General features: G+C 35.7%; 5 protein-coding genes across 5 annotated transcripts; 3 read left to right on the forward strand and 2 right to left on the reverse strand.

Annotated features, from left to right (window-relative positions):
* LOC18614044 lies at window positions 8,217-9,701 on the reverse strand. The gene has a single exon (XM_007051601.2). The coding sequence runs from the start codon at window positions 9,264-9,266 to the stop codon at window positions 8,466-8,468; it is 801 nt and encodes a 266-aa protein (XP_007051663.2). The 5' UTR covers window positions 9,267-9,701; the 3' UTR covers window positions 8,217-8,465.
* Window positions 9,970-14,855, reverse strand: LOC18614043 (BAG family molecular chaperone regulator 6). Its single transcript, XM_007051600.2, is given in 6 exon segments — window positions 9,970-11,868; window positions 12,186-12,723; window positions 12,725-13,082; window positions 13,085-13,247; window positions 13,249-14,199; window positions 14,645-14,855. Coding segments are annotated over 5 exon segments (3,633 nt in total). The 5' UTR covers window positions 14,086-14,199; window positions 14,645-14,855; the 3' UTR covers window positions 9,970-10,131.
* Window positions 15,944-17,307, forward strand: LOC18614045 (acidic endochitinase). The gene is made up of 2 exons (XM_007051602.2): window positions 15,944-16,449; window positions 16,547-17,307. The coding sequence occupies exons 1-2, from the start codon at window positions 16,094-16,096 to the stop codon at window positions 17,079-17,081; spliced, it is 891 nt and encodes a 296-aa protein (XP_007051664.1). The 5' UTR covers window positions 15,944-16,093; the 3' UTR covers window positions 17,082-17,307.
* On the forward strand, window positions 19,905-20,938 carry LOC18614046 (basic endochitinase). Its single transcript, XM_018120647.1, has one exon. It carries the CDS (start codon window positions 20,193-20,195, stop codon window positions 20,787-20,789), a length of 597 nt encoding a protein of 198 aa, XP_017976136.1. The 5' UTR covers window positions 19,905-20,192; the 3' UTR covers window positions 20,790-20,938.
* LOC18614047 (rRNA-processing protein FCF1 homolog) lies at window positions 21,789-24,917 on the forward strand. Its single transcript, XM_007051604.2, has 9 exons — window positions 21,789-22,061; window positions 22,162-22,227; window positions 22,335-22,440; window positions 22,665-22,707; window positions 22,956-23,028; window positions 23,332-23,419; window positions 24,183-24,239; window positions 24,316-24,394; window positions 24,489-24,917. The coding sequence occupies exons 1-9, from the start codon at window positions 21,991-21,993 to the stop codon at window positions 24,500-24,502; spliced, it is 597 nt and encodes a 198-aa protein (XP_007051666.2). The 5' UTR covers window positions 21,789-21,990; the 3' UTR covers window positions 24,503-24,917.

The raw sequence follows: 25,097 nt of genomic DNA on the forward strand, positions 1-25,097 counted from the left end.
TATTTTATTTTTAAAAAATTAATGTTCCCCAATGGAATCCCTCTCCTTTCACCATCTTCATCTGTATTCTATTTGGGTTTTCTTCAATTTAGGTATAAACTTTACCAACCAAAACAAGTTAGCCCAAAAAACTATTCCACATGGGGTAACCCTTCTTTTCTCTTTCTCTTGTTTTGCCTTTAACAGTGAAAGAAAGTCCATTCCCCTGAATTTTCCTTTTGGTTGATTGGAGGCACCGTGGCCAATCAGCCTTTTAAATTTCCCTTTTGAAAAAAAAAAAAACCTAACAAGTATGATCACTTTCATTCCAGATCCTTTGCTGATATGCAACTTTCTAAGCAAAATTCTTTTTTTTCATCTTTCACCATATGGTTTTATCCAGGAAAGCTGAATATAAAAACAATTAAACATCCAGGTTTTCTTTTTTTTTTACAATATCTTAGGCTTGAAAAAGTTGTTGCAAAGTTTATAAGACACTTCACTAAGAAAGGCTATGTAAAGACTAACAAAATTATCAATTAACATTATAGAAGAATAATTTAATTCATTTATAAAAAATAATATCTATCTTAAACTTATTAAGAAAATCTATTGAAAAATATAATATTTAAAAAGTCCTTAAACTATTATAAAAAAATCAAATAAATTTTTTTTATTATATTCAATCAAATTTTTATTTTTTTATTTTTGACCAAATAGACTTTTATAACTAATAATTTAATCAAAATAAAATTTAATAATTTTTTATGTTTTACGACACTACATCATATATTAATATGTCATAATGAATGATAATATTATATGATGACGTGATTACACAATAATTTTATTTTTTACGTCAATATCATATCAGTATCGTGTTTATATTAAAAAAGTGAATTTGATAAAAAATAATAATACGAATATATTATTTAATGAAATAAAAAAATCATTAAATTTTTTAAAATAATTTTTAAAAAGTTTTAAAAATTATGTAAAAAAAATAACAAAGCTTAATGACACAAGAAAGTGAAAGAGACAAAGAAAAAACAAACTCTATCGAAGTCAAAAACTGTGACTGCTGACTTGTGTTTTTTCTTTAAAATCTTAGATTTTGACCAGCAATAATCAGGCTACAGATTAAAATATGCTTAACATTATGAACGAAATACTTGAAATTCCGCAACATATGGTATGTGTGGTGGCGGTCACAAAAACCCATTCTCATCTACCTAAAAAAATAAATAAAGTTAAAAACGATTTGAAGAAATCTCATACGTCAATAAGTCCAAGTGCAACGAGTTAGTAAATATCAAGATGATGTCACGTTTGGCATTTAATTGATAGTATTAATGGCCAATGGAGATCTCATCTGCATGTGTATTTCTTTCTTTCTTTTTTATTTATTATTTAATGGAACATATACTCGAGGGTATGCGGTCTTGAGTGTCATTTACGATTATATATTAACGGATGGTCCCTTTTTTAATATCCACTTTAAAATGTTTAATATTTGATTTATGTAAAAATTTAGAAACAAACTTTCTATTTCTAGTGCAAAGCAGATGCGTGTAGGCATATAAAAAACATTAAAACGCACTACTTATGTTTAACCCATGATTTTTTTAAATGAGTTCATATATATATATATATATATGTATATATAAAAGTTGTGCCGTGCCCTCAGCAAGTAGTACTACTATTTCTTAAACTACTTACCATTTAAAAAAAGATTTTTACTTAAACAAACATTCCCTCCTTAATTTTAGGCAATCACTATATTTAAATAAAAATGGTAAAAAAAGAGGCAATATTTTTTATCTTTTTACATTTAAAGGAAAAAAATAGATTCAAATCTTAAACCTTATTTATTCTTCGAAGGAGTGATAATCATTAGAGTGAACCTTGATTATTAAGATAATCAGATTAAATCGAACTTAATAGTTATTTTATGTTTTTATTTTTATTTTTATTTTTATTTTTATGAATTATTTATGCTTTAACATGGTAAAAAGTTACAACAAATTGGATCTAAACATTCATGGTTAACAACTTTTTGGATCTTAATCACATGATTTTTTAAAAAATTTAAGTTCAAAATTTTCATATTAATTTATTTATATTTTTATATAAATTTTAATAACCACATTCATATATAATTTGAGATAAATATCATAAAAATAACATAAATATGTACAAATTTTTATGATTTGATTTGTCGTTGACATGTAACTTTATCTCAACTTTTCTTATCTATTGCTGTCTATATATGCAAATAAAGATAGGTAAAACTAAAAAGGATGAGAAAATATGTATTAGTACTTCTAATTATACAAGTCAATTAATGTGAATTAGTATAACAAAAAATTTATAATCTAACCCCATTTCATCTAATTGCAAATCAAATAGCACTGTTATAAGATTTTGTAAGTATTTATAAATAAAATAAAAGCACAACGTCATTCGACATTAAAATTAATGGGCACAAAGCAGAGCAAAACATTAACAAAACCTTAAAAAGCTGATAATGCGCATAATACAAACAAAATAGATTACAAAATACTATTTATTTTCACTAATGCTTTACAATGCGGAATGAAGAGGAAAAAAAGAAAAAAAAGGAAAAGGGAAGAGTTTTCGTCGGTGAATGTGGCTCGATAGACGACGGAGAGTGAAAGCACATGTGCATTGACCTGAACATTTGGCAACAGAGTTAAATTGTACTAGAGAGAAAGAAACTGGAAAAAAGGGTCGATAGTGGCAACATCACTAACTCCACCTCTGTCCAGCAGGAAGCCATCTTGTGCACATTAAGTCATTCCTCACTTCCAATAGTTTATTGCGTTTTATTAAGAATTAAAAAAGAACCGTCTGCCTCTTGTCTTATTATATACCCCTGTAGATTTTGTTAAGTAAAACCCACCAAATACGTTCGAAACATGAAATCATGGACAGGACAGACCGAAAAGGGTGTTAACCGAATATTGATAAGGATGCTTTAATATCAACGGCAAATTAGTTTATCCAATAAAAATCATTCGTCTCGACATAAATGATTATAAATTTAAATCTATTAAATTTTTATTATCGTTTTAAATTCTTAATATACGGTTATTAATAGAGGAGTTTACTTAATAACTTAGCAGTAATGTTCTTCTTTGAGGGTTAATAATTCCTGTCAATGAATTTGGAGTGAAAAAAAAAAAGATTGTGGGAGTCAAACTAAAAGTGCTACATGTAACCTACAGCGTCGAAGTCATGGATTTGTATGGAAATGAATTGATTGGAGGTGAGCTGCTGAGTTGACCCGGCTGGGACAAATTTTTAAGTTGGGTCCGCCGGCCCACCAGACACCAAAAACATGATAGGAAAAGGTACAATCATAGGAAGATAGTGGAGCCAGTGACTGATCAGAGACATAGAGGGCAACAGAGAGGGGGAGGGAGAGAAGAAGGGACAACACGAGCATGCAATAAGCTCAACAGAATTATTATTACAAACTGATTGTCATGCAAATTGGGGCAATGGTGTACCTCCATAAATGCTTGTAGTCGTCTTCGATCGAGTGAAAGTTGTGGCGAGGAATATGGGAGTGGAACCATGGGGCGAACGGACTCGAATGTGGAAAATGTGTCTTTCTCTCAGCAGGGGGCGTGCAGACCCAAAGGCCACTGCGCATTGGTGGGTGGAATTTGCGGGGTCTTTAAAAAAAAATTGCACATCTTTGTTAAAGATATTAGCATGTGTATAAATAATATTAGATAAAATATATTAACATTTTCAAATTTTAATCATAAATTTATACGAATTCATTAATTTAAAAAAAAAACATAACTATTTTCAAATTTTAAGATCCAATTAAGTAGCGTGCATCTCAATGCTCTTTTAAGTAGCACGATTTGGTGCTCTCTTGATAAGATTTGATCAGATTTGACATTTTATTACTAGATTTGATCGATGAGTGATCAATTAGTGTAAGAAAACGTCACTAATCGATTAGAAATAAAAAAAAAAAGAGTGCAAAAAGAATAAAAATATTTTAGACATTTCACATTTAGATATTAACATCATTTACATATTTAGAAAAAAAATATTTATTTTAAAAATTAATAGATTTGTATATAATTATATTTAAAATTTTGAGGTGTTAATGTATTTTACCTTTAAACATTTAATTAGCTATCTTTTTTTTTTTTAAGATTTTAGATATGTTGGGTCTCATTATAATCATGCAATGTGATTTGTTGGGTCACAATTGGAGTGTTTTTCAAAGAAAAGGATCATGAAATGGAAGAAAACAAGTCATGTTGCCTACTCTTGTATAAGGGTAAAACAAAGGGAAAAATATAATGTACTTAAACAATTGATTGACGATTTTCCTTCGCTTCCAAGCATACAAGTTCATCATTGAACGTGTGGTGGGACAAATTGGGTTTCTTTTGGAGGAAATTTATAAGTTTTGCTTTCTCTCTCTCTCTCTCTCTTAATATTTAACTGCTTAACGCATTAAGCCATTATCTTATTAATTAAAGGAAGTAGCTGGGGGAACTAGTGGGATTTTGTTCTTAGGTTGGTGGGCTTTCCACGAGCTTGGCTACTATAAATTACATGGTTGATGTAAAAAGCTAATGATACAAACAATGATGGATGAAATCTATTGAAAATTAGATTTGTAATGATAGATTTTTGCATAATTATCCATCATCTTTGAGCGTGATGCTGCTACTGAACTACATAAAAAGAACTTTCGATACTATATATACTCACATAAATTGGTCAATCAGTCTTCATTTGTCTCCTTGCTGTCGAATTTTTACTTCAGATTTGCTTGTGGAATCAAGCCATATATACATACATACATACATACATATATATATTTTTATATTGACAATGTCGTGTCTGGATCCCAAATTAACCCAACACATGTCATGGCTAGATACGGCCTACCGCATGGGATTGCCACTCGATGACTTGAATTCCATTTTCATCCGTCCTTTGCCGACAAGGATGATCCACACTTAATCATAGGACTTGAGAAATATTGTAAACAATAAAGCAGAAGTTGATTGAGCTGTTGAGAGATCCTTTTCATTTTGATTTTGATGAGATGCAATTGCCATACCCATTTTATCCCCTTCCTTGTTGTTTACCAATCATGTTAAAAAAAAAAAAAACACGTACATCTCCTATACCGAAACATATCATCTGTTGATATGAATAGCAATGATCATAATAAACTATACATAAATTGTTTGTGAGATTCAAGAATACATGTTTATAAGCATCAATAAATAGTAAAATCCACATTAGGTGGATGAGTCGAACTTGATTGACAGTTTTAAAAGTTAAACTCGGATTTCACTTATTCAAGTGTACTCTGTTAAATCATTAAATATTTATTTATGTTAACATTTTAATATTTTTAAGTGAGATTAGGGCAATGGGCAGCATGTAAATATATATCTAGCACTATTCGATTCATCTAAGATTAAGATACTTTATAAATAGGTATAGGCAATCTTAAAGTATTGATTACCCAAATTTGGTTATAAATAATGAGTTTTTTAATATTTATTTTAATTTGATATAGTACTCTTGACTATGTGTATTTTTTATAATTGATAACTTAGTAGTTATAAATTATAAATTGTTCAAATATTTAAAATTTATTTTAATTTTTTAATTTAATTATGACTATTAAAATATATAAAAATAATTAAATTTTATTTGTAAGTATTTAATTTAGATCGAGTTGGTTTTTATAGTGAGTGTTTATATTATTTCTAACTAAATAAATGGATTCAAGTATTATTTAAGTTATGATAGAATAATATAATTGAATTTGAATATTAAATTTTTTAATTCAATTATTAAATTTAGATTGAGTTGGGTTTTATAGTGAGTGTTTATATTATTTTTACTTAAATGAATGGATTTAAATATTATTTAAATTTTTTTTATACCGATTGGATGACAACACATACAGAAAATCTAAAATTAAGTTTACATATTTTTGAATATCCACCACGTGGTATTACTTTTTATTTATTTATAGATAATCTAGGCATATCATGGCTTAAGATGATGTAATATTTTTTATCTTTTTTTTATATAAAAAAAAGTATTATTTAAATTTTAATAAAATATTATAATTGAATTCAAATAGAATATGAATATTAAATTTCTTAATTCAATTCGTGTACAAATGCTTCAAAATTACTAAATACTATATTTGTAATCATACGCAGCAACTTGAATTTTCTTCCATGTTTTTTTTCTTAACGCAACATCATAGCCTTTCGAATCAAACCATTAGTAATTCCACATCACTTCTCATTGCTTTACGAGAATATTGTGGTAGCATCAAGACAAATTCATATTATCTCGTGCGTTTTTATGTTCCACAGCATCCATCACAACCTTTCAAATGGAAACCATTCAGAATTGTATCCACTGTAACTTTTAAGTTAAAAAAATTAAAAAAAAAATTCTAGACGAGCAGTAATAGAGATGCAGAGAGGAAGGTGATAAATATGGCAAAATGGTAACGAGAGAAGTTACGTATGGTTAAATGGAAAACGTTGGAAAAGACAAGAAAAAGATAATGCTGATGACAGAATGGGAGTCATCAGAATTGAGCGTCGTCGTAGTAAAAGGATCAGACGAAACAGGGGAAAGCAGGAGGGATCGGCGGAAAATCCGGAGATTTTGTGAGGGAGAGACAAGCAGAGCCGTAGAGGTCAATTCCCGGGAATCAGATACTAAAAGAAAAAAAAATAAAAAAAATAAATTAAATTTGCAAAGACTGTCTCTGCCTCTCATTGTCCAATGAACGAACACCTTTCCGATATCTGATTGATCCGTGAGAGCATTTATTGATTGGCTTTGGTTAATACTACTCTGCTATTTACAACTATTTAGCAGACTCATATCAATCAAATACTGAAGAACCCCACATCGAGCTCTGTGCTGGTTTTAGGCGCCCTTGCTAATGCCAGCTTGCTCTGACCCTGTGGTCTCCTCCTGCTGTGTCACTTGTGCCAGTTTACCAACCCACACCGGCCCAAATATTAATCCCAGCTTTTCAGCAAAGTTCATAAAACGTCATTTATTCATTTACGAGCCGCCCACAATTTGACATCTGCTTTTTAACCCTTCTTGTTATTGGTGCAAACTTGCAATGTACTTACATTGCTAAGTGCTAAGGCCGGACCCTATCCCTATGCACCAGTCAGAAACTCGGATGACAGAATTACCATGATGTGAAAACTTTAAATAACAAAAAACAGAAGGCCCTTATGTTTTACCAGAATTACCTTGATGTGAAAACTTTAAATAACAAAAAACATAAGGTCCTTATGTTTTTACCTTGACTCCTTGAGGGGGGAAAACAAAGCCCCAACCAGAATGGGGCCAAGCGGCTAGCCCGCCGGGGGTTCTGGCTTTCAACCCCAAAATAGATATCAATTTGTCCGGGAATCATCATGTTCATGTCAAATGAGATGATGTTTATGGGCCACTTCTCAGCTGTCATCCCAACCCGTGAGTTCACCATTTTGGATTCATTAGTGAAAAGTAGCGCTACGCTACCACAGTGCTCAGCTATACACGATCATACGTGCAACATTTAGTGGGCTGGATAAGGGCTTCAGGTCATACTATTATCAAATTTTGTCAAGCCCAGCTTAAGCTAGGCGGCTAAACTTCTTACTTGTTTACTTGCCCTCCCCATGCTACTAGCCTATTAACTCCTGACTCCGAAGACAGGATTAACAGCATAAATAGATTCCTAATTTCTGTTAGTCTGCTTCGGGCCGTTGCCAATGCCCCAAAGGCCGAAGCACAACCAGTAATCTCTGTGAATTCATGGGCGGGTCTATATACCGCCAGAGACCAACTCTTTCTTCTTTAATTTCAAAAGTCAGTGAATCACGCACAAAACAACGTCATTCTCACTTTACATGGAAAGTAGAAGGCGAGAAGCTACCGATACCCTGCATAACACATTCAAATAGGAACCATGCTTCATCTATCTATTTTTCTTAAAATATTGCATATGAACGCACCATGCAGCAACGAAATCTTTGATGGAGCACTACGATATTACCAGAGTCTCCTTCTGGCAGTCTCTGTTAAGAACGTACAGTTGAGATATTCTTGTTTTGCTCCTTTTATACGAGGGGAGTGCCCCCTGATCTTAGCAATTCGAACTTGAAGTTTCCAGGTGAAACTAAATCTAAAGTCAGAAAACTACCATCAATTAACAAATTCACAAAAATCATTAGGCTTTCAAACTTGAAATGTATAACGAACAGAACATAAGAAACAAAAGGAGGAGGAACTCCATAGGACTGATCAGCAGTTTTTTCCGTTGAATGTCTAACAGGGCATGCAAAAACCTAGAAAAACATACTGACCAAACCACAACACTTTCGAAAGATCACTAATCAAACAGACGTGGGTGAATCTTTCTTTCCTCAATCTTATCAAGCGAATCTTGAACGTTCATTCGTCAGTTTCCCTTCATTAAAGCTTTGACTGAACATGAAGGGGCAGAGATAAGCAGCCTTCCTAGGCGACGACGTCATCAATCCGCAAAGCACTCTTCCATCCTCTGATGAAGACCTTACATGATTCGTTCCATTCAATTCCCGAACCATTGCATTCCACTCCTTCAAAGCCGTTGATGCCGATGCCGATGACGATGATGAAGTCGTCGAATCACAACCGTCCGACTGATCATCAGAATCCGGGAATAAATTCTCCCGAGATATAGGGAGTGCAGACTTTGACTTTTTCAGGCTCCGGTGTCCGATTAGATCACGAAAACCCATGGCGGAGACGCCTGTCCATGACGGGACATAGGCGCCGTCAAGAACTGTAGCGCCAATATTGAGAACCCCCTGGAACCTACCAGAAGGTCGGCGGATTTGAACTGCATTGAAAGAATGAGTCTTGGCAGCGTTGAAGGCAGAACCGGAGGGAAGAAAGTTACTGACGAGGAACCGGACGGTGCCAACGAGGCTGTCGCGGAGGACACCGACAGCGAAAATTTCAACTGAAATGCCGGACGTCTCGCTGGAAAGAAACTCCGATGAAACCTTGAAGAGGAATTTGTCGTTCCAAGTAGGGTTTTCCCCGCCGACACGGTCGACGCAAGTACGGAGCTTGACGGAAGAATCAATCCAAGCGAGGGCGTAGGTTTGCATGCGACGGAGTTTACCGGATGGCTCCTTAAGTCCTTGCGCGGAGATTAAGGTTATCTCCAGCACGTAATTGTTTTCCATCTCAGCTAATCTCTCTCAATCTTTCTTTTCTTTTCCTGTTTCCTCGTCGTTTCTTGGGTTCAGGATTTGATCAAGAAAGGAAAGAATAGGAGAGGTTTCGATGAAAGGGACATTGAAGTGAAGGGTATTGCCGGCGAGAAAACGCCGACAAATGGAGAGAAAATAGTGGAAGGAAAAGGAAAGGTTGAAGGAGGGAGAGGCAAAGTTAGTTGGAGTTAGTTATTTGCAAATGGGAACCGCTAAGAGGAGGACAGGAGTGGGTTCCTATAGGCGGGAAATGGGGAAAAAATTAGTTAGGGGAGCGGGGCCAGGGTGTTTGGAGCCTTTACCTACCTTTCATTTTGGACTCTGCTGAGTTGGACTTCATACTTATTCTGGTTAAGGCCAGGTTGGAAGCAAGGAGAATTCTGTTTTTTAGCAAGAGAGCAAGCAGCAGCCAATACCAAGAAAATCATGACAAAAAAGGGAGAACAGCTAATTACTACTAGAATAATGGAAAAAGTAAGAATTCAGATGCCAGCCAAATCAAATGATTGTTGATGATGGAAATTTCAAGGCAACATGTGAGTCCAGGCTATACTACCTCTAATTCCTGTTGGCAAATATTCAACAACAAAATGTCTGTTTTCTTCCCCACATGCCCTGGATAAATGGCAAAACAGATGCCACAAAGAAAAATATCAACAGAATCAACAAATATTACTTAAGAAGAAAGTAGTTTTCTTAAAAGGAGTAAAAGAACAACCATATTATTGATATCATCATATAAACACTACATCAAACTAACTCTGACACAGTGCAACTCAATCCTACTTGATATAGCTTTAAAATTCTGATTTCAGGAGGACAAGACTACCAGATGTCCTCACATTGCAACTTCTGCAGCCTTCCCTCTGACTCTCAGGGGCCTGGAATAAGAGGGTCCATATATTGCTTTTCTGTATCGCGGCTTGCTCAACTTTTTGTTCCTTGATAACTTTTCCTCCAGGTCTTCCACTCTTCCAGTTAGGTTGGATATAACAGTAAGTTGATGTTTTCCAGCTTCCATGAGCTTCTCCATCATCTCCCTCAATTTCCTGTTCTCTTCAATTAGTTTATTGTCTCCTCCAATCTCAGCTAAGTCATGGTCATCATTAGACATCTCGCTTGCAGCAGGTGATGCTGATAACAAATCTTGCTCTACATTTGGTTCTGAAAGAGCATCTGTCCCAGAAAGAACCCTATGCTCAGCAGTCTCACGAAGCATGTCAGTTGCTTTATCCTTACTATTCGTGCATTCTTGTTCCTGGACTTGTGTTTGATTCTCCACCTTTATTTCTTCCTTCTCTTCAGTTCCTACCGGCTGATCCACTAGTTCTTTCTTCTCCTCAAACAACACTTCTTTTTCCTGAGTTGCAACAATTCCAGCTTCTGATTCTGAAAAGGCCATATGATCAACTGGTATCATTCCATAGTCATCCTCTTCTTGATGCACTTTGTCATTGTTTTCTTCACCTACTGTTGAGGGAACTTAATCTGGTTTCAAGACTGATTCAAGTTTGTTGTCATTATTGACCTCTTTTTCCTGTGTTTGCTCCACCTCTATAAGTGCAGGACTCTTGGTGAAATCATTCTCGTTTTGACCCTTTACACAGTTGTCTGATGCTGCCTCTGGTAACTGCTCATCTGCTTGACATCCAGCAAGATGACCCTCGGTTGAAGACAATATATTATTTTCCCCTGTTTCATGCAGTTCACACTTCTCAAATTTGGAAATAGCTGGTTCCTCATCAATTATTCCAAGTGGAAACTCTTCCAACAAATCAATCTCTTGGTCTTTCTTAGTGCACCTCAAATTCTCTACTTCAGCTGGGAAAGCTTGATTAATTGGCAGATCAGATTCTTTCTCGCCATTGCTATTTCCAATCTTTTTCTCCGGTTCACAAACAGTATGCATGCAATCAATCATTTCCTTTGGCAATGACCTCAGCTTATCCTCTTCTGAGTTATTACTCACAAGAATCAGATCATTCACTTCAACTACCTCAGATTTTCCCTCTTTTGTTAGATCCTTCATTTCTGAGAACTCATCAGCGTTGGACTTCTGTTCTGGAGCCGATGGCAGGTGGGTAATACACTCAAGGTTGGGAGACAAATCTCCATCTTGGATTCTAGACATATCTTCATTTTCTAATTCCATAATGGGCGTTGATTGTGCTGTATGACGCTCAATATCATTACTCACTTCAGTAGGTTCATTCTCTATTTTCCCATCTAACTCTTGGTCGGCAATGGGAGGCTCTGTAGTTTCCTCATCCTTGGCATCAGGTTTTTTATCCTCTTTGTCTGAAAGATTTTCCTGATCTGGCTCTTTGACATTGTTTCCATTTTCATTAGTATCCTCAAAAGAGCTTATGCAACCTCCTGATGTCTTTTTACTTTCCTTTTCTATGCTAGCATTTCTGCAAGCATCAACACGGGGATAATCTGTAGATGCAGCAGTAGCCAATTCCTTAACCTTTTCTTCTGCAAACTTGCTTGATAGAGAATCAAGCTTTTCTTGCGCAGTCACAAGCTCTCTCGCCAGTGATTTCCTAGCATCTCTCACACATGAGTGCAAACCCTGAAAAAAAGGAACATAAACCGAGATTAAATAAGCATATTTGAAAATGGCTAAGCAATCTCTATCAGTATCTCATGTAGACTGCCACTTCTGCATACTTGTATGTTTCAATTATTAGAATAATTTCTCGTAACAGATTGAAATCTATTATTGACACTTAAAACGAGGTAAATAATAGCATCAAGAATAAAATAAATTGTTCTGTGCCTGATAAATATAACATGCTACATGGCTCCTCTAGAACAAAATAAAAGTAGCAAATTATGCATATGACTAGTACAGAATTTCAAGATGAAGTAAACCAGTTGTATACATACCTGAATACTATCTAGTTTCAAGAGAAGACTCATGATCATTTCTCCAATCAACAGTCTCTGCCTATCATCTTTGTTGGGATCAGAGGAAGACTCAAGAGCTTGAATACGATTTCTAATCTCATCCACTTGCTCACGAGCTTTAGCAATTTGCTTCAATTTTTTTAGGGGATCTCATTTTCTCACCTCAAATCCTCGGTAGGCAGACCGGATGAGCTTGGCTGCTTCTGCATCTGACATCCTTTTCGTTTCTGCTTTGCATTGACCAGGAGCTGATTTGTCTAGATTAGTAGCTTTGATTGTTTCAGCTGCCTTCTCAGCTCCCACAACTTCCTCAGAACTTGCTGATTTTTCCTCTCCTAGTTTATTTTTATGACTATCACTTTCAGTTCTTTCAGAGATTGGTGTCCCCGACACTCCTTGGAAGTCAAAAGATAAGTTTCCTAAAACTTGAGCCTGACTTGCGCTGGTACATTCTCCAGCCTTGTTTTCCTTGCATGTTTTTTCTATCACCTGTATATTTTCTCTCCTTTTTTCCAGGTTCAACTTTACCAAGGCTACCATTCAGATTTTGTGGACACACCGCGAATTCTTCTTGCAAGCCTAGTGCAGTGCAGGCCTTTGTCGACGTGTCTTGTGCTTGTCCTTTAGGAGGGCTAGGAGACCTTGAACTGCCATTACCGTTTCTCTTCTTTGGCAAGGGATCAACTCTCAGACAAACAGGAGGCAACTTGGATGTTTTCTGAGGGGATGGGGACTTTCCTTTTGCGGTGGTCCCACCAAGTTCATTTTTTGCAGTGTCTTCAATGCGCTTCACACTTGCATCTCTCCCTCTCTTTTCAGTCCCTTCAGACTTGTCCTCCCTGTGCACCTCCATTTGTTTTACAGAAGCACATTTTTATCAGCTTTCCCCACTATCTCAGAAGCACTCTTATTATGAGAAAACTCTTCATTTACTTGAGGTTTGTCTGTTCTACCATCATTGCCAGAAGATTCTACTGGAACAAACTCAAAACTGTTAGGGGCTTGTTTAGAATGATCTGAAGCAGTTTTCCACTTCCTTTTTATCTTGATTTTCATCCTCTTCTTGTTTTGTATCAGAAGGCACCCCAAAGATTGGGAACAGAAATTGCCTCATTTTGTCTTCATTCTGTTGGTTTTGTGTTTTTCTCTCCCCTTCACCCTGCATCAAAGATTTCAAACCATTCATGTCAAGTGGAAACCAGCCATTCCAAACTCTTGGCTCCTGTTCTGTAGGCTTCAAACTTTTGAAAGACTTCGTAAAATGAGGAGCCTTATCCCAGTCACTCACCTCTGGCTGATCAATTCGCTTCCCATATTCCTTATTTTTCACATATTCAGGTGGAATCCACACTACTGGATATGGATAACTTCTCGGTTGAATTGAAACCACCGAATCACCTTCCTTTTTCTCAGCATCAGGCTCCTGCTCTTCAATCTTTAAGCTTCTTTCATTTTTCTGGTTGCAAGGATGATTAGGACACCCACAGCAATGGTGCTTTGCGTGTGCATCCTTGTCATATTCATACCTGGGCTGTTCATTCGAATGGTGCGGAGGAGGGAAATAATAAACAGGGTAAGCTACAGGAAATGTAGGATAATTTGGATAATGGTGAAATGCTGGTGGTGGTGCAAAATGAGGGCACGGAGGTCTGAAGCTATAGCAAGCAGGGAAGTTGCCATGATTGTAGCAACTATAGGAGGGAACAGAGTACCCATAATTGCTGCTGCAAGGCCAAGATTCAAACATCATGGGAGAGTTAGATGGGTCCACCTTCAAGTGAGGCGGAACAGCCTCAAAACCAGGGAAAAAATGTTGAGGGAAAGGCACTTGGTCTCTCCGGTGAGGATTTGAGTCCATGTATCTGTAGACAGGCATCATTTTCAACAGACTTTTATTGAAGCAACTGACGCCCGGTACTTCTTCAAAACCTGGTGACAGGTTGCTTACAGGAGGACCGCCAGGGCTTTACAAAAGCAAAATCACTGAATAACCCTGATGACGAAAAGCAATCAGTGGTCATTGGTCTGTTACTTGCACCATAATAATTAACCAGGATAAAAGACATTGTCCCAAACTTCACATAAGAGTACATGAATAGCCACCAAAGAAACAACCACATGGACAAAGACGTATCATTTGAATAAAACTTACATCATACCAAAACTATCATTTAACATTTCAAAGCTACAATAAGCAGGAAACCTCTGCAGAATGTTATATACTTCAGCCTAAAGGTAAAGAAACATAAATCCAGGGAAACCAAGAATCCCAACTTCGTTAAAAAACAATTTCTCGGGAAAAGCAAACAAGTGGAAACTAATTAGACTAGAAATGCAAAAGCAATTGATACTGACTTCTAAACAGAGCATTTCTATTAGGCAAGGCATAAAACGAAGACAGAGAAACTAAAGGGAAAGGACTAGAAAAGATTACTTACAGTTTATTTATCGAGTAAACAAAGACGAAAGGCCAAAGGAAGAATCAACCCAAACGGTTCCCGCAACTCCAAAAAACTCAGTTATCGGCGCGAATCTATCCACCAACCCATACGAAAGAAGTTTGTACTAAGTCCTTGTGTTCTGTCTTATGAGATCAGATTTTGTTTGTACCAAATTCTCCTTAATCTGAGATTGAAATATGTGTCAGAGTTTTCGCATTTTATAATAGCTGGCAATGCCAACACCCAGATTATTACAACTTAGAAATCTTCTTCACAGTTCCAGAACTTTCGCGTGTTTCCCTTCCAGCGAACTGTCTCGGAGTTTCGTGCCACGTGGACGTCGTGCACGAGGCTTAGGTGGACAAAGACTTATCTTCTGCGCAAGTGTTTACGCCGTCTAAGAGAGATTGACAGCTGTCGAAATCCAATTGGCCAGAACAATCAACAGGCTTAAAATTCAGGATTTTTATTTTCAGTTGTCTCTCTCTCTCTCTCTCTCTATCTAGATAATTCTGCTTGAATTTTTTAAAACAAAAATCTAATGCCTCGTTGATATTTCCCTGCCCAGTGATTTTATTATATTAGTATAATAATTTATTTGCCTTTTGCCAAGTGCAAATGACGTGTTTCCTTCATTCTTCCAATTTGGAAATGATTTTTCTTGTTGCTTTAAATGTAAGTAAATAAATTTGCGTCTTGTAGATGCTAGCATTAGCTGACAGAGAAAGGAAAATGTGAGTTTTAAAGGTAATCAAATTAAAGATGTTAATGCCTTAACGACGGGGTAATGTTCGTACACAAGTCATAGATTAGAGGTAAATTAAGAACCATTAGAAGAAAGAGAGGAAATGTCAACAACGAATATGAGGGTTTTTCCAAAGGAAGGTAGGAAAATGTAAGAATGGAAGCTTTTTACCATTAGGAGTGCAGGTCCTCTAGGATACATAATTTATTTTCTTTTTTTGGTGGTATACTCGTTTTGGAGATTTAAGAAAGTTTTCTTTTTTGTGTCACTTAAACGAATTTCTTTATAATTTGATTGTGATTGGTATTTTAGTTGTTATTAAATTGGAGGGGGCAATTGGGTTCGCCTACTACAGTTGTTGACTAAAAATTTGTTACTTGGGGGAAAGGCTTAATTGATATTTGCCAATTTTTTTTTCTTTAGACCATCAATACAGGGATGTACACTTTACTTTCCTCTTTATTTAGTACAAAGTTCTATCCTATATGTGAAAGCAATTACGTGACTGAAGGAAATTGTTATGGTTCTTTCTCGGTTGCCACCATTGACGAAATTCATTTCACCCCCGAAGAAGACGCGTTATACATTGGACTAATAGCAGAACGTGAGGACAGGGACAAGAAAAATCGTTCCCGATTGCCTATAAAACGACCCGTCTTCCTTTCCTTGTTAAGCCCAGCAAGTTATTGTTCCAAGGCACAATGGCTACGCAATTTCTAACCTCTCTACCTCTTTTCTGCCTTCTCCTCGCTGCTCTGATCAATAACTCCAACGCTGCCCAGATTTCTATTTACTGGGGCCAGAATGGAAATGAGGGCAGCTTGGCAGATGCTTGCGCCACGGGCAATTATGGGATTGTCAACATTGCTTTCCTAGTCACTTTTGGAAATAATCAGACCCCAATGCTTAACCTTGCTGGCCATTGTGACCCAGCCGCTAACACTTGCACTGGTTTGAGCAGTGACATTGAGGCCTGTCAAAACCAGGGAATTAAGGTGTTGCTTTCCCTTGGAGGAGGCGGAGGAAGCTACGTCCTTTCTTCACCAGAGGATGCCAGGTAAGTATCGCATTTTATTCGCTTGTGTCCTTACTAGTATTACATCTCCTGAAATGAAAAAAATATAATGTTTGTTACTTCTTAATATCCTATACAGGCAGGTTGCAGATTACTTGTGGAACAATTTTCTCGGGGGTCAATCAAGCTCCCGTCCACTGGGTAACGCTGTCTTAGATGGCATAGATTTCGACATTGAAGGAGGAACAACCCAATACTGGGACGAGCTTGCTAAGGCTCTATCAGGATTTGGCCAACAGTCACAGAAGAAAATATACTTGAGTGCAGCTCCCCAGTGTCCATTCCCAGATGCGTGGCTAGATGGCGCAATACGCACTGGCCTTTTCGATTTCGTTTGGGTTCAATTCTATAACAACCCTCCCTGTCAATATTCTGGCGATGCAAACAACCTTATCAATGCATGGAATAATCAGTGGACAACAATTCAAGCTGGCCAAGTGTTTTTGGGACTGCCTGCAGCTCCCGAGGCGGCCGGAAGTGGGTACATCCCGCCTGATGTGCTTACCTCTCAAGTTTTACCATCTATCAAGGCTTCTCCCAAGTATGGTGGTGTCATGCTCTGGTCTAGACAATATGATCAGAGTTACAGCTCAGCTATTAAGGGCAGTCTTTGAGGTTATAGAGGATTATTCCCCTGCCTCCCTATTATACGAATAATGACCTTGAGCCACTAGTGCATGTGCAACTGAGGCTTAAAGGCAATCACTTTTTTCTTTTCACTATCATATGAAATTAAATAGAGAAGTTATAGTCAAATATTTGCATTATAGAACTATTATTTCATGGCTACAAGACAGAGATGTTATAAGCAATAATAAAAGAACAATCAATTCATATTAAGGTTTTGTTCTTCGATTGCTTGATAGAATTTCGATGTAACAAGTATAACCAGCTATGCTTTGTTTGGTTGACATTTATGATATTTATAATTTGCTTTTATATTTTGAAAAAAAAAAATTATTAATTAAAAATAAAATATAAAAATATCAACTAAACAAAATTTCAAGTCTAATACTAATTAAGTATTGTTTGAAATGCCACGCCAGCTTCTTTAACTATACAATTAGGATACATAAATTTGCTCTTTTTTTGTGGTAAAATTATTAAATTAAAGTTTTTTTCTTAATATCATTATCAATTTTTCATCATTATTTTTATTTTAGAGATTTACGTAGAAGGTTTTCTTTTCTTTTTTGTGTGGCTTAAACGAATTTTCAAGATCAATAATTTGATTGCAATTGATATTTTTAGTTGTTATTAAATTGGAAGGGCCGAATTGGGTTCAACCACTAGGTACAATTACTGACCAAAAATTTGTTACTTATGGAGAGAGCTTAATTAACATTTATTACAAGATTTCTTCCCCTTTTTTGGCCATCCATCCACAACAGGGGTGGATACATAAATTTTTATAAGTGGTATCAACTACTAATAATTTGACAAATTTCTATTTATTAATCAAAACTAAGTATAAACATCCACAAATCATATAAAGTTAAATATAAAAGTCAAATAACCAAATAATATATCTACAAAATAAATAAAAAAGATTCATAATTTTAAGATATTATTTGACATGTAATACTATTTTCTATTAACTAGATTTTGTTTGATTCCCAAATTATTAAATTAATCAAAAAAGTTTAATATGAAATATTTAAAAATTTAATTCGAGTTGAAAATCACTAAATTAGTTGTTTTGAGAGAGTGAAAAACGTAACTAAGAGTTGAGAAGAAGAAGCCTTATTACAGATCTCAAAAATAAGACTTGAATTTTTTAAAAGGAAAGAGAGAGTAATTTAAGTTTTATTTTATTTTTATTAAAATTTAAAATTATAAAAAGAATTTTTTTTTATCTTTTACTATTTAAATATTAATATATAAATTATTTTTTATTAATCTCTTCCTAACAAAATTAAAAAAAATAGTGAATTCATTATTATCATTAATGATATAAAACTCTAATTAAAACTTTAATTAAGTAATATACTTACATAGATTTTTAGGAATTGAGTGGTGTGATGTCATCTGACACCACTCCTACAAGGCTGGGTCCGCCCATGATCCACAATGACGTTCTTGACGATTTTCTTTCCTCTGTTTTTTAGTACAAAGTTCTATCCTACATGTGAAAGCAATACTGTGACTACTAAGGACATTGTTATGGTTCTTTCTCAGTTGCCACCATTAGCGAAATTCTTTCTCAGTACCTTGAAACCAGTATTCTTCGCTTCACCCCCTGAATAGCGCGTTATACATGGACTATTAGCAGAACGTCAAGACTGAGACAAGAAAGGCATAAAAGCAGAACGTAAGACGGGGAAAAGAAAGTCATTGCCTTGGAGGAGCCTCTGGAAATTAATACATTAACCACCAATCTAGTCAATGCTTTAGAGAGGGTGCAAAGGTTTTCTTCTAGCTAGTCCGACCTTCAATGCATATATCCTTTTCAAGTTTTAGTTACATACATTGCGTTAAGGCTAAAGTAGAAATGCTTAAGAAGAAAACAGTGGATCAGATACAGGTGTAATACTAATTAAGTACTGTTTGAAATGCCTGCCACACCAGTTTCTTTATCAACGTAAAACGATGCCACATGCCAAAGTGGGTGATTCGGCTGGTAACGGTCAACTCAGATGGATTACTAATAGGGTATATGTTCCTCTTAACTTATGTTTGAGATGGTGCGTGTACACCATAGCATGCCCATCTACGGAACGATGCCGTCGAACCTAACTCAGTCGACAATGTCATGTTCTTGGGTCCCAGCCCAATAAATTTACCGTACTTTGGAAGTGCATGCGCATTGCCTTCTCTCTGGCAATTTTTGACTATTGAAACATAGTATGGTACTATCAATTGTGCACGTATTAATGAATGGGTTGCTTGGAAATAAAGAGAGAGATGTACTAAGAAAAAAGAGAGAGACAAAGAGAAAAAAAATGTAATTACAAGGATGAAACTGTATGCTACTAATATATATACGCTTGAAGTAGATTTCTCAACTATATATACCAACATATATAAATTAAACAATTTCGTAAATGTGAACATAAATTTAGGGTGTGAGTTTTCAGGGGATATCTCATATTTCTGTAACAAAATTTTGAAAATTTTAAGCTATTAGCATCAATCAATCATAAATTATCCAAACAAAGAAAAAAGAAAAGAAAAACAAAGAGGAAGAATCAACCAGGTATAACGTTGCTACGTCTTCTGGTTGTCCTTCTGGTTCAATCAACTTTTTCTTTTCTCCTGGGGCCCTGCCAGCGATGGATGGGTTCCGGTACCACAAGGGAATCCCGCGGGTAAGGTTGACTAGGAATGCAGAAATATCTCTCATTTGGACCCCCCCTGTCTATAAATGGGGGATCCAAGGGGAACCCGTCTATCAAGCTTAATAGAAGTAACTTTAGTTCAACCATGGATACCAAATTTGTTCAAAACATGCTATTCTCTTCCTTTTCAATATTCTGCTCGCTTCCTCTTTCAAATCAGAAGCCGGGCGTCTGTTAGTTTACTGGGGCCAAAACGAGAAAGAGGGCACACTCACTGACACATGTAATTCAGGAAAATATGAAATAGTAAACATAGGATTTCTCTCAACCTTTGGCAATGGCCGTAAGCCTTAAATCATCTTAGCTGGTCACTGTGATCCAGCGTCGAATGGTTGCCAAAGGTTGAGCAAAGGCATCCAAAATTGTCAAAACCGAGGCATTAAGGTCATGCTCTCGATTGGGGGTGATGCCGGTGACTACTCCTTATCATCAGCTGATGATGCCAGGAGTGTTGCTGTGTATCTGTGGAACAATTTTCTAGGTGGGAATTCAAACTCTCGACCTCTCGGGAGTGCCGTTCTGGATGGCATAGATTTTGACATTGAGAGAGGGGAACCTCACTATGCTGCACTGGCCAGGAGATTAACCGAGCTCAGCCAAGTTGGAAAGAAAGTGTACTTAACCGCCGCCCCGCAATGTCCTTTCCCCGACCAATGGCTCAATGGTGCACTTCAGACAGGGCTATTTGACTATGTCTGGGTCCAATTTTACAACAACCCTCCATGCCAATTCAGCTCCAGCAATCCTGGAGCTTTCAAGGATTCATGGAACAAATGGACCTCTTCTATCAAAGCTGACAAGTTCTTCGTCGGGCTTCCAGCTTCTCATGCGGCAGCTAGCAGTGGGTACGTGCCAAGTAATGATCTCAGAACTCAGTTGCTGCCCTTCGTCAAGGCTTCTGCAAAGTATGGCGGAGTCATGCTATGGGATAGGTACAATGATATTCAGAGTGGGTACAGTTCCAAAATCAAAGACGCGGTCTGAAGACTTTCTCATGAAACAACATGGAGGCATGCAACGGGGGCAACTATAGTTCCAAAAGTTAAATAAATTTTATTAACTTAATGTAATCTTATGGGACTAAACAAAAATCTTGCTCCTCCTTTTATCTCTACTATAATTTTAAATGAAAGATGCTACCTAGCACTATATGTTTTAAATATATGCTTTTCTTTGCATTATTGACAAGCAATTTACACCATGTAGAAGATAAGTAGTGAAATATATTTATATCTATATCAGATATAAAAACAAAGATGTTGATATAACCTTTGATATTAAAAAATTATAATTCTAAATTATCATTGTAAATATTTTTTATTCATAAATATTAATATAATTTATCCAATTTGTAAATAAAAATTATTATTATATTAAATAACTTTTTATCAAAAATAATTATCTTATTTGTAATAGTATTGAATAATTTATAGGGAATAAGAATTTTAATTACATTGAATGACTTACATTATAAAATATTATTGAATAATTTGTAAATTAATTTACCAAATTTTAATTGTTTATACTTGAAACTTCAAATTTTCAATTATATATTGTATAAGTTTTCGATAAAATTCCTCCACATCCCAAGTCTTCAAAGTTCAAATCAATGTGCGGATTAGATGACCACTCATCATGAGAATCTTTCCTTGAGATTATATATTATGAATTTTCCATCACTTAGTATTAATGTAATTTTATTTGTAGATAGTATGAGTATTTTCTGATCTAGAACGATATAGTAAGCTTTATTTTTTCCACTATATATATATATATATATAATAAAAAAGTTCAAAGTAATCTGATTAAAAGAAAAAGCTTAGGCCTAAAGCTTTTGGGCCTATTAGAGGCAGTCATGCAAGCCTAACCCAATTCAAGGCGGTTCACCAATATCCACTTGCGCGCACCCAACTTAAATCTAGCCCTGGGCCTGGGGCTCCGCTCCTTTTATCGGGTATTTCCTTATTTTCTTTCAAAACCCAAAACCCAAAACCCTGAACCTGATCGAGCACTCAGCCTTCTTCTTCCCATCTCAAACCGACCTAACAGAAAAACCTCTCTCTCGCCCGCCCCTTCGTCAGACCCCCTCTTTATTATACGGAAAATTCCGGAACTGCTCCAGGGATTTCCTGTTCGGGTTTGAGGTTTCCGGCGCTTTTGATTTTACAGGCTTCAATCGGAAGCGATGGGAAAAGCAAAGAAGGCCCCAAAATTTGCTGGCATGAAGAAGATAGTCACTCAAAAAGCTATTAAAAAGCAAGTTCTTTTTAAGCCTCCCCGCTTCTCTAACTCTCGCTTTTACCTTAGTTACTCTTATAATGATCATGTTTAACTCTTGCTTTCTGTCAAATTTCAGTTACAAGGAACAAGTTTTGAATCCTAACAAGAAAGACCTGAGCAAGGAAAAACTCCCCAGAAATGTGTAAGCTTATATATATTGTTGTATGCTAATTCTAATTCTTCTCTCTCTCTCTTGAATTTTAACAACTTAAGATTCCTTTTCACTTTTTTGATTGATTTGTGAATTAGGCCGAATGTTTCTTCAGCGCTTTTCTTCACGTACAACACCTCCTTGGGACCCCCTTATCGGGTTTTGGTGGATACCAACTTCATCAATTTCTCCATCCAGAACAAAGTCAGTGCTCATATTTGTTACCCTCTTGAATTTTTTGTATTTATTTTAACTACGATTATAAAATTATGTATCTAATTAAATGGTTATTATAATACACTTTCAAAGTAAAAATTATAATAGTAATTCAACCCACATACCTATTTAGTTATGATAGTTTTTGTTTTGAGTCATGGTTACTCCATTGTTCTTTGTTAATTCTTAACATTTTGTTTTTCCTTTGGTAGTTGGATTTGGAGAAGGGAATGATGGACTGCTTATATGCAAAATGTGAGTGGTGAAGTTGGTTTTCTTTATGATTATTACTTTGAATATGTAGTGTGTCTTGCTTTTATTTGTTATAGTGTGAGGATTTTCTTTATTCATTGAGGAACTCTACTCTTATGTAATGTGATCATGAGTATTTGTTCATGACATGCTCCAAGCACACTTCGATAAGTGTTAAGTAATCTGTTATTTCTACTCACACGCCTGCTTCTTGTTTTTTTGCTGATTCTGTCTACTTTTTGTATTTAAAGGCACTCCTTGTATCACGGATTGTGTGATGGCTGAACTTGAAAAGCTAGGTCAAAAATACCGTGTAGCTCTGAGGTACAATCCCATGAGTTCTCTTTGCAATGTCTTTTTTTTTTTTCGTTTTAATTATCTGGCCTCAAGGTATCTAAAAATTGCTTTCTTTATTTCTTAATTTTGTCCCTAATGTATTTCTAGAACCTTGTTTTCATCTATTGGTAGTCCAATTCATGACTTAGTTGAAGAACTATTTCTGAACCTCTGTTATTGCATACTTCATTGTTTTTAGATGGGGATGACTATCCCTGTGTAATTCACTAATGATATTTTTTTTTCCTTATACAGCTAACAAGTGTTCTAACATCTCTCTCTCTCTGGCAGGATTGCTAAGGATCCTCGTTTTGAAAGACTGCCATGCACTCATAAAGGAACCTATGCCGATGACTGTATTGTTGAGAGAGTTACACAGGCATGAACTTACTTGGTATCTGTTGTGAAATTATATACTAGCATCATTCCTTCCGTGAACATTGGACATTTGCTATAAAAAAAAATTTTAGGATTTAAATTGTCTGTTTTCTTGAATTACTTACATGATATTTTGGCCTGTAATGGACTGTTTAAGGCATGCATGATGGTCTTGCATCAAGGGTAGTAACAACAAATCAAGAGGTACCACCATCAAGCATTAATGTTTGTTGTTCATTTTTGTTTCCCATTGAATAAACAGTATTTGGAGTATAGCACTTTATAGCTATGGACTTATTAGGATTTGAAATTTTTGGACTTGTATTGAGTTCCTTGAAGACTCTGTCTATACTATGTAGCTTGTGCAGTCATAGTCCAATTTTGAGCAAAGATTCAGTAACAACATTGACTATTAAGGATGGCCTGCCATAACATCTTGGGACCTCTGTTTTCTGTTTATTTGGCTTAATGGTCTGGGATAACTCGACTCTGCTGTAGTGTTGCTGCTCTATAATTTGTTATGGCCAGGCATAGGTTACTCTCATGCTTCACTTTCTTTATTTTTGTTAATAAACGGTTTGGATTGGGAATCATGTAAACAAGATATGCATGTTTTCAGTTTAAATTTATAACTAATTTCCTTTCCTCTTGTTTTTTGTGCAAATTTTCTTTTCAATTTTGAAGTTTATGCATTCTGCAAATTGTTTTATAACTTTTTGTATGATTCTCATGTTCACTTACATGAGCTATTTCGTCGAAAACAGCACAAATGCTTTATTGTTGCTACATGTGATCGAGATTTAAAGCGAAGGATTCGTAAGGTATGATCAATTAGTGTAGTTGGTGCTGCATTTGAAAGTTAACTCAGATGGATAAAAGTTACTTGTTTATTGGCAGGTTCCTGGTGTGCCAATCATGTACATCACTCAGCACAAATATTCAATTGAACGGCTTCCTGAAGCAACCATTGGTGGAGGTAGGCTACATAATGATGTTACTAATTTTTTGTCTTCTGTTTGTTTCTCATATTTTGAGATTGTTTGTGATGTGCGATGTGTTTTGATGTGCAGCTCCAAGATTCTGATATGAAGTGTAATGCTTCAGCAGTAGTGATCTTTAGATTCTATTCTGATAACCCATATGCTCAGCTCTTTGTCACGGTGAAGAGGAGTGAAGCCCATGAGGTTGCAGTGGCTTGCGAGTATAGGTCAGCGATTTACTTAGGGATCATCTGCCCAACCAATGTAACACCTACTTCTGCTGTTGTTTTATTTCTTTTCCAGCTAAAACACTTAAGTGAATGTATGACCCTTACGGTTGACATCATGAGGTCTATTTGCCCCAAGTTTTGACTCTCTTGAGTTGTCGGTACGATTGTTCTCCTACCCGGCATGAGTGTAAAAAGTATTATATACAGTAGTTGCTAAGTAGGCATGATCATCCTTGAATGTACCTAACATTTTCCTTCTTGTAGAAATTAAAGTTACAGATTTCTGATACATTGAGGATAGAGTTACAAGTGGTAAAAGGCATTAAAAAGCTAAAAAGAAAAAGAAAAAAGAATTTCATTGCTTGGCAGGAAAGCAGGAAAGTATCCCTTAACTACGAGTTTGTAAACGAGTCATTATTTCATACTGATAAGTGTAGATTAATGCTTGATTGCCTATCAGTATGAATAG

The sequence above is a fragment of the Theobroma cacao genome, chromosome 1 (assembly GCF_000208745.1).
Source record: "Theobroma cacao cultivar B97-61/B2 chromosome 1, Criollo_cocoa_genome_V2, whole genome shotgun sequence".
Taxonomy (NCBI): Eukaryota; Viridiplantae; Streptophyta; class Magnoliopsida; order Malvales; family Malvaceae; genus Theobroma; species Theobroma cacao.

Coding starts and splice junctions, on each gene's coding strand:
- LOC18614046 (XM_018120647.1), top strand. CDS start 20,193: ATGCTCTCGATTGGGGGTGATGCCGGTGACTACTCCTTATCATCAGCT.
- LOC18614047 (XM_007051604.2), top strand. CDS start 21,991: ATGGGAAAAGCAAAGAAGGCCCCAAAATTTGCTGGCATGAAGAAGATA. Junction 22,062..22,161: donor ACTCAAAAAGCTATTAAAAA/GCAAGTTCTTTT, acceptor GTCAAATTTCAG/TTACAAGGAACAAGTTTTGA. Junction 22,228..22,334: donor GAAAAACTCCCCAGAAATGT/GTAAGCTTATAT, acceptor TTTGTGAATTAG/GCCGAATGTTTCTTCAGCGC.
- LOC18614044 (XM_007051601.2), bottom strand. CDS start 9,266: ATGGAAAACAATTACGTGCTGGAGATAACCTTAATCTCCGCGCAAGGA.
- LOC18614045 (XM_007051602.2), top strand. CDS start 16,094: ATGGCTACGCAATTTCTAACCTCTCTACCTCTTTTCTGCCTTCTCCTC. Junction 16,450..16,546: donor TCTTCACCAGAGGATGCCAG/GTAAGTATCGCA, acceptor TATCCTATACAG/GCAGGTTGCAGATTACTTGT.